The sequence below is a fragment of the Musa acuminata genome, chromosome BXJ3-1, assembly GCF_036884655.1.
Source record: "Musa acuminata AAA Group cultivar baxijiao chromosome BXJ3-1, Cavendish_Baxijiao_AAA, whole genome shotgun sequence".
NCBI lineage: Eukaryota > Viridiplantae > Streptophyta > Magnoliopsida > Zingiberales > Musaceae > Musa > Musa acuminata.
In genome coordinates, this window is record NC_088349.1 from 21,234,546 (window position 1) to 21,244,391 (window position 9,846).

General features: G+C 41.9%; 1 protein-coding gene across 2 annotated transcripts; it reads left to right on the forward strand.

The window, feature by feature from the left end:
* Window positions 1-7,061: 7,061 nt before the first annotated feature.
* On the forward strand, window positions 7,062-8,854 carry LOC103975184 (cytochrome P450 94C1). Of its 2 annotated transcripts, XM_018822033.2 has the most exons (2): window positions 7,062-7,995; window positions 8,097-8,854. In XM_018822033.2, exons 1-2 carry the CDS (start codon window positions 7,139-7,141, stop codon window positions 8,734-8,736), a joined length of 1,497 nt encoding a protein of 498 aa, XP_018677578.2. In that variant the 5' UTR covers window positions 7,062-7,138; the 3' UTR covers window positions 8,737-8,854. The 2 variants fall into 2 exon arrangements, with proteins under 2 accessions (XP_018677578.2, XP_009388367.2); XM_009390092.3 differs by having other exon boundaries at window positions 7,064-8,854.
* Window positions 8,855-9,846: the final 992 nt, after the last annotated feature.

Sequence of the window (9,846 nt, forward strand, 5' to 3'; positions counted from 1 at the left end):
TCCAACATCATGGCCAACAATCAGCATATCATCAACATATAGCAGTAAAATAATAAAATCATTATCTGAAAATTTTTTCATAAACACACAATGATCAGATGTGGTTCTATCATACCCTTGGCTCATCATAAAGGAATCAAACTTCTTATACCACTGTCTAGGTGCCTGTTTGAGTCCATATAAGCTTTTCCTAAGCTTACACACCATATTTTCTTTTCCCTTTACTTTGAAACCTTCTGGTTGCTCCGTATAAATTTCTTCTTCTAAGTCACCATGAAGAAATGTTGTTTTTACATCAAGTTGCTCAACTTCTAAATTCAAGCGGGCAGCTAAACCAAGAACAACTCGGATAGAAGACATTTTCACAACTGGAGAAAATATTTCTTCAAAGTCATTACCTTTCTTCTGACCGAATCCTTTCATAACTAGTCGTGCCTTGTATCTTTGTTATGAGTTATTGTTTTCAGTCTTCAATTTATAAACCCACTTATTCTTGAGAGCTTTCTTCTCTTTAGGCAATTTTACCAAGTCATAGGTGTGGTTCTCAAGCAAGAATCTCATCTCTTCTTGCATGACTTTAACCCACTCATTCTTATTCTCATGTAGAATAGCTTCTTGGTAAGTTTCTGGCTCTCCCCCGTCAGTAAGCATAATATACTCATGTGGAGGATATCTAGTAGATGGTTGTCGCTCTCTAGTGGATCTTCTCAATGGAATCTCAACTGGTGGTGGAGGTGCTTGTTCAGTTGGTTTAGCATCATCAACTATAGGTGTATCATCACTGGTATTCTCATCACAATCTTCTTGTTCATCTTCCCCATGATCATCATGAACTATAGGTGAAGGAACTGGACCCAAACTCCAAGGAATATAAACAGAGGTTTCTGGCTTCTCAATATTATCACCATCATCAAACAATTGGTCTTCAAGAAACACAATATCTCTACTTCTAATAATCTTCTTATTCACTGGATCCCATAATTTGTACCCAAACTCTTCATGACCATATCCCAAGAAGATACATGCTTTTGCTATACTATCAAGCTTGGACCTCTCATCTTTGGTAATATGAACAAATGCTTTACACCCAAAGACTCTTAAGTGATTATAAGATATATCTTTTCCTCTCTATACTCTCTCTGGAACATCACCTTTCAGAGGAACTGATGGAGAAAGATTTATCAGATCAACTGTAGTTCTCATAGCCTCCCCCCAAAATGACTTTGGTAACTTGGCATGGGAAAGCATACACCTAATCCTTTCTTCAATGGTTCTGTTCATCTTTTCTGCCACACCATTTTGTTGAGGAGTTTTAGGAACTGTTTTCTCAAGTCTGATACCATGGAACCTGCAATAATTCTCAAAAGGACCCCTGTACTCGCCACCATTATCTGATCGAATACACTTTAGTTTTTATCAATTTCTCTTTCAACACTGACATGAAACTCCTTGAAAATATCGAGTACCTGGTCTTTAGATTTCAAAGCAAAAGCCCACACTTTTCTAGAATGGTCATCAATAAAAGTAATAAAATAAAGAGCACCTCCAAGAGTTCTAGTTTGCATAGTATAAACATCAGTATGAACTAGATCAATAATATCTAATCTTCTAGATGATGGATATGTATGAAATGCAACTCTATGTGTTTTTCCAACTAAGCAATGATCACAAGATTTAAGAGATGTACTTTACAACACTGGTAAGAACTGCTTTCTAGCAAGAGTTTGAAGTCCCTTCTCGCTGATATGTCCAAGCCTCTAATGCCAAAGATCTATACTTTCACCTTTTTGAATTGCATTAATCTCTCCTTTGTGTAGCTTAGCTTCTATGACATAAAAAGAGTTAAGTTTCTTTCCTCTTGCCACAATCAGAGAACCTTTAGTGAGTTTCCATTTGCTTTCACCAAAATAGTGTGCAAAACCCTCATCATTAACTCTATCTGTAGATATCAAGTTAAGACGAATATCTGGAATATGCCTTACATCTTTGAGTATCAATTTGCTCCCAATACTGGTCTCCAAGCAAATATCTCCAATACCCACAATCTTAGATGTACCACTGTTTCCCATTCTGACATTACCAAAATCACTAGCAATGTAAGATCTAAAGAAATCACTATGAGAAGTGACATGAAATGAAGCACCAGAGTTAATTACCCAATTACTGTCCTGAGCTACAAGACTAACACAACCTTGATCATAGACAATAGTGATATTACCTTTAGTAGTAACTGTATTGGTCTCTTTCTCATTTATCTTCATTTCATTATGTTCTCGCTTCCAAAACCTACACTCTTTCTTCATGTGACTTGGCCTGTTACAATGAAAACATTTGATATCTCTTCTAGACTTCGATCTTCCTCTATATCCTTGTGGTTTCTGCTATGACTTCTTCCACGTCTTTCTTGTTTTTCAGTAACAAATGCACCAAAAGAAGATTCACCATATTCTTTCCTTCTGGCATCTTCATTTAGCAAACTGTCTTTAACCATATCTATAGTTAGAGTCCCCTCTAGCATGGAGTTACAAATTGTCACCACATACATTTCCCAATTTTTTGGTAAAGAGCTGAGAAGTAATAATCCTTGCATCTCATCATTTATATTCATTTTCATAGCAACCAACTTGTTTGCAAGACTCTGAAATAGGCTTATGTGCTCAACAATATTACCACCATCTTTATTCTTCAAATTTATAAGTCTTCTGAGGAGAGAAATTCCATTTCCTACTGTCTTCTTCGCAAAGAGGTTTTCTAATCTTTGCCAAACAACATCAGCTCTAGTTTCATCTGAAATATGCTCATGCAAGTTTATATCCATCCATCTTCTAATATATGCAATGGTTTTTCTATGTTGAACTTCTCATTCTTCATCGTTCATAGTAGAAGATTTATCTTTAACTTTGATAGGCTTATACAAATTTTTACAATAAAGTAAATCTTCCATCAGACGCCTTCAAGTGGAATAATTTGATAAGTTCAATTTAATCATACCATCTGACTGTTCCATTTCAATCATATAAGAAAACTAGCACCAAACAACTTGGCTTTGATACCACTTGTTGGGAAAAAACTTGTTAAAGTGGAATATTCTTTTCCCTCTTTGTATATCAAAATGGGTTCCTCATCAAAATACCAACTTGATATCTAAATGAAAATATCAACTAGCACAGCATAAACAATATAACAAAAAATTAATCATATAGTGAGACCAAATCTTTTAACGTGGAAAACCCAATGTGGGAAAAACCACGGGACCGTAGTCCACCTCAAACTTCCACTATCAATAGTAATGATAACAAGTTTACAATAGGTCTTCTCTAGAATAACTAGAGGATCACAATAACATCAAGATCATAGATCTTGGCTCAAGAATAGCATATCTTCATCACATTGGGTGGATCTCAGAATTTTAGGTCTCACAAAGTGGGTATAGCAAAAAAGTACCTCAAAGAGGGTAAAATGTAGATCAACACAATTAGGATTGTAGAGCTTGCTATAAGGATTCTCCACATAAAATTTGGACCAAAATTTTATGTGGAGAATCCTTAAAAACCTTACTTTCTCTCTCTATTTCTCTGCACGCCGCCGCATATGTTCGTTACCCACACATGCTGCACCGAACCCTTCCTCTTGTTTTCTGCCTTCAATTAGTGATTTGGGCTCAATAGGCCCAATTGTCCAAGCCCACATATGGGCTGGACCTAACACTGAGTGAGGTTTCAACTAGGTTGACCCTTTGCTGACGAATAACACAAGTATGCCTCACGACTCAGGCAATTTCAGCTAAGTCCATGACATATCCCCGACCCTATTCTGCTATCTTATCGCGGATCTTTCATTAACATCGTCATCAACTTTACTAATTGTAGAAGAGGAGCAAGTCGCTGTCATTAATCGTTGGCCCATCTATTGTCGATCTTCCACTGATGCCATCGTCGTCAGCTATACTAGATACTAAAGAGGAGAAAACGAATTTCATCAATCACTAGCCCTAGCTTGCTCATTTGCTATCTATTTTTGCTACTAGTGGAAAAGGAGTCAGAAAAGGAGAAGAAACACAAATAGGAGAAGAAGAAACCAAGAGGAGAAGGGAGAAGAGACGGAGGAGGAAGAAAGAGAAGAAGAGAAGGATATTTTGATATATTTACAAAAAGATAGTTTAGATATATTAAAAATTATTAAAATAATATTATCGATAGTAAAATAAAGGTTATAAATAGTAATCTCTGAATGAAAATTACCGATTAGCTTATAATGATAGAGAATACGTGCATTAATCCTCTCAGAACTCAGTATTAAGTGAAGCCTCATTCATTGGATGCAGTTTTATTAATAAAAAGATTAAATGTATTTTTGTCATTGATTCAACATAGTGTTTAGTGCCATGCATAGCAATATCCCAAGTCTCCCAACTTAGGTTCTCAACTCTTGAACATGTGCAGCTTTTTCCCGGTAGCATATGCTCAACTCTCTCTCCTCCTTAGTTTCTATCGTCCTAGGATCTCTGCAACTACAAGTTCTAACCATGAAGCCAAGGATCTTAGATCCCCTGTAAGTTGACTGATTCATCCTTTACTAACCTTTATGGTGGCTGTTCCCAGTTAGGATAGACTGGTTTTGCATTATCTGAACATTAGGCTACTATCACTGAAGCAAGGTTTCCATGTATGACAGAAACGAGTAGCCAAATTGTCAACCAAGTAGGATCATAAACAATAGATGAACGGACAACCACAGAATCTGATGTCCATGGGGGGATGTGCCCGTAGCTCTCAGCTCGCCAAACGCTCATGGTTTTAATCCATCATTCCGGAACCTGATGGCTGCTGCTGAAATCTGCTTCTCCTCTGCTGAAGCGGATGGCATAAAAAAAGAAAGCTTCTTTTTTTTAATCCTCTCCAAGACAACGCACAAGCAATCAGCCATTCAATTCCGCCAAGCTTCCATTGCCATTTCTAATTCTTCGTGACGGAGGGGATGTGCATGTGATTTCATTCGATCTGATACCAACAACAGGGAGCATGCATGGCCTTCACAAGGCCCTACCACAAAACCAATCCTCCAGATTCATGAATGCTCCACTCGAGTCAGGGGCGACTGTGTCAAATCAAATCAAATGGTAAGATTTCAATAATCAGTTAGTATATTCTCAGTGATTATAATACTAAATCTTGATAACATTTCAATCAATCTATTGTATATATATAGTAATTTATGATGCACCGTAAATACCCAATCATTGGGATTCTTTGCAACAGCTTTCTTACTTGAAAATTTTGCGCATGCTTATATAGAGATCTACCGACAGATCTTTCAGAAAACTAATTTATTATTTTTTGATATGGTTTCAGACAGTTTCCTTTCTTCTACTACAGCAATGTCGGCGGCCTTCTGATCAAATTGGTCAAGTTTTTCTTCCTCTAAATCGCCCTATCTGTCTTGTTCATAAGAATATGATCGCTGCCTCTCCACCCCACTCATCAGCCGCTCATTCGACCTCCCACTAAGCTGCTCTATCCATTCCAACTTCCATCCATCTCTAACTCCCCACTAAGTAGCTCACGTGGACCCACCCACATTTTTCTTTTTATACAAAGAGATCAGTGCTCATTTTCCAACAAAAAAACAAATAAGTGATTTTGTCTCTCGCATCAGTCATTTTTCTTAAAAGAAAATTATTGGTTATGTATAAATTTTATCTTAAAATCTTAATTGAGAGGTTGATTCATCCCAAATAAGTAAGTAGTGTATTTTGTGAAATCAAATCTTTCACTTCAAATAAGTGTTATATTTGACTAAATTATATATATATATATAATATTAGAAAATCATAAATCTTATCATTTGATTAGATTTGATGATACGATGGATGATGGTGAGCAAGATCGGCAAAGCTAACCCACAGTTTTGAGAGGCTTCCTGTGGGTGTTGAGTTGTGTCAGCAGGGCATAGACATGGTCAACCTGCAAGTATCGGAGGAGATGCTGATGAAAGTGGCGCGAGTGTAGCAGCGACAAAGACCACCAAATTGATTGAAATAATGTGCTTCTGTCATTGAATGAAATCCTGAAAAATTGAGATAAAAAAAAGAGAAAATAACATGCCATTGGAACATTATGATCGAGAACAAAGGTAGCCATTTTTGGATTAGTTTATCCTCGAAATGGAACGCTGAGTCATCGACAGAGACGAAATGATGAGACAACTTTATGTCACGGAAATCAAGAAAGATGCGATGATACCGCCACAGGCCCCCGCCGACGTGGAGTCAGATCAGATCAGGTCCGTGTCAGTGTCTCTCCGGTTGCGGGCTGATGGATTTCTATTAGGAAGAACAACATAGCATTTTGTAAACTACACCTGCAGTTATACAGTGTTGAGAAAAAATTCCGTGAATGATTTATTTGATATACATTTATTTTGGCTAGATTGACATGAAACATCATTCCACGTAGAATGTTTTCTTTTTGGTACCGTCCAACATTTGTTGACTTATTTAAGATCACCACTAGATAATATTTTAAGAAAGAGAAATTAGATCACCCGAGATGTATATCCAATGATGTCCCCATTGGTTAGTTTCATCATCGCTGTCTGCTGAAGACGATCTCATCCTGAGCCTCGAGATATTGCGAAGGGTCACTCCTACTCACTGTGCTAGAATTGGGATACCGAAGTGCCCCTTGGAATTGAGACTAATTCGCCCCCTCTAAGCCAAATCATGGAAATCCACAAAGAAGACGAACAGATCATTTGATGTAGAACTATATGTATATGTATAATCGATCAACACCAACCCATGTATATGCGCACGTGTATTCCCATGACGACTATTCTAATGGCTACGTCACAGTGCAGACGAGTGCAAGATTCTTATCCAACAAGATGGAACACGACAACGCCTATTGCGCGACGCAGTCTCGCACGGGCCACAAGGATCTACGCCACGATCGAAACCCCGGGCTTCCAAACCACTGTCGCGTGCCTCCAAAATCACCCGTCACCCTCCATTATTATATCCCTCCTTTTCCTTCCTTTCCACAAGTTGAGATAAACAAACACGTCTCGTGACCCCATGTCTGCCACGGCCACCAAAATAAGACCGGCTTCCGACTGATTGAGCTCTGCAAAGCTAGCCATGGAAGTAGATGCGCTGCAGTCTCACTTCTCCCTCCTCTTCTTCTCCTTCTCCATTTCCTTGGTGGTCGTCGCGGTTTTGGTGGAGCTGCTGAGGACTCGGCCATGGTGGTGCAACTGCGCCGTCTGCAAGGCCTACGTGACGTCGTCGTGGTCGGCGGAGTTCGACAACCTCTGCGACTGGTACGCGCACCTCCTCCGGGAGTCGCCCACACGGACCATCACTGTCCACGTGCTCGGATGCACCGTCACCGCCAACCCCGACAACGTGGAGCACATGCTAAAAACCCGCTTCGAGAACTACCCCAAGGGAAAACCTTTCTCCTCCATCCTCGGCGACCTGCTCGGCCACGGCATCTTCAACGTGGACGGCGAGCACTGGCGGTTCCAGCGCAAGATGGCGAGCGCTGAGCTCGGCAGCGCCGCGGTCCGCGTGTTCGCGTCGCAGATCGTCGCCGAAGAGGTCGGGTTCCGCCTGCTGCCGCTGCTCGACATGGCGTGCAAGAACGATGCGGTGCTCGACCTGCAGGACGTGTTCCGACAGTTGGCGTTCGACAGCATATGCAAGATCTCGTTCGGGCTCGACCCCGGCTGCCTCCAGCTGTCGCTGCCCATGTCGGACTTCGGGGCGGCCTTCGACAAGGCCACGAGGCTATTGGCGGGGAGGGCGACACATACTATTCCGGCGATATGGAAGGTCAAGCGGCTCTTCAACCGGGGATCGGAGGGACAGATCCGAGAGGCGATCGAGCTGGTGGATCTCCTGGTCAAGGAGGTCATCCACCAGAGAAGGAAGTATGGCTTCGCGTCGGACCAAGATCTCCTGTCCCGGTTCATGAGATGCATCGACAACGACAGGTACCTCCGCGACATCGTCATCAGCTTCGTGTTGGCCGGCCGCGACACCGTCGCGTCCGCCCTGACAAGCTTCTTCATGCTACTCTCTCGCTACCCGGCAGTCTGCTCCGCCATTCGAGACGAGGTCGAGGACATCGTTGGGAACGCCCCAGCGCTCGCGAGCTACGACCAACTGAGGGAGTTGCACTACTTGCATGCGGCCTTGTACGAGAGCATGCGGCTGTACCCGCCGGTGCAGTTCGACTCCAAGTTCTGCCTCGACGACGACGTGCTTCCGGACGGCACATTCGTGAGGAAGGGAACGCGGATGACGTACCACGCCTACGCCATGGGGCGGATGGAGGAGTTGTGGGGGAGCGACTACGCCGAGTTCCGACCGGAGCGGTGGATCAGGCACGGCCAGTTTGTGCCGGAGAGCCCGTTCAAGTATCCGGTGTTCCAGGGCGGCCTTCGCGTGTGCCTCGGCAAGGAGATGGCGCTGATGGAGATGAAGAGCGTGGTCGCGTTGGTCATCCGCGATTTCGACGTCGACGTGCTCGGAGGGAACCGACCGCCGAAGTTCGCGCCCGGCCTCACGGCCACCCTCAGTGGAGGGCTCGCCGTCAGAGCACGCCGGAGAACGGGCAGTGCCGCCCCACACGGCACAAGCTAACAACCACATGTGTCAATGGCCAAAAATGCACTGCCAAAAAAAATTTATGCTGCAATTCTACTAGAAAAATTGTACAGAATTTTCATTAACCGCCCATTTAACATATTTTTTAGTCTCAACTGTCAGTTGGTATCCGTCAAAACATTTTTCTGGTTCCCAACTTTTACATGAAAAATGAGTATATAGTTATGATGTTGATATTTGTAATATTTATATATATCATATAATTATATATATATTTTTAAACTGTATTAAAATGTTGGGGGGAAGGGGTTTACAAAAGCAGCAATGCAGGGGTCATTACAGTCCCAAAAAACAAATATTGGAGAATCCACCGTTCTCCTAAAATTAGAAAATCGGCATGCTCTGCTGTTAGCATCATGAGGCGCATGGACCATACTGACAACCTGAAGTTGGGAAGAATAAAAATCCGATATCTGATAAAATATTTGTAAGGAGCCATGGGAAGTTTGACGTTTCCTAGACCAACTATGATGACGCAAATGGTAGTGAGATTTAAATCTACAGCCTTTTGGAACCCTTGTAGCATCGTCAAAACTTGTGATAGTACGGGCAGATTAAGTGTGGAAGTTGTTGCCTCCAATCCCACGGGTGGAATGATCGCTTGCACGGAGAACGTAATCTCCTCTTGCAACAAGTGGAGAGGCGCCCCCAAAAAAATTTTCAGATAAAAGTTTTGATTTTAGGAGTCACTTTCAATTGCCAAGACACCTTCCAACCTCACCAATTCTCCTCTCTGACTTGAATTCTCATTCTTAAACTTCGATAGGCACTACTTACCGACGTGCATCCACATGGGCTATGGATCCAAACTCACCAATTCTCCTCCTTGATCATCGAGCTAATGTGGGAGGTGAATGACTCAGACTCTTTCGATGAAGGATCCTTGAAACAAAGAAAGCAGCAAGGTTTCACACCAAGAACCATTCCGCATGAGATCTGCCACACTAGAAATAAGATGCATGTTATCAATATTGATGAATACTGGCCACTTGGAGAAAGGTGTGTATTATCTAACTAGGGGTCTTCCCAACAGGAGATAGAGGCAGCAGGGCCAATAATGATCCGGAAGCCAGTACTGAGTAATTTGATAAGGTTGAAGATAGAGCGGGCTATCCTAGAGACTCTTTTTGAGCGAGTCGGGGTCCTAGAAATTTAAGGCACCATGCTTAGAAGTG

Coding starts and splice junctions, on each gene's coding strand:
- LOC103975184 (XM_009390092.3), top strand. CDS start 7,139: ATGGAAGTAGATGCGCTGCAGTCTCACTTCTCCCTCCTCTTCTTCTCC.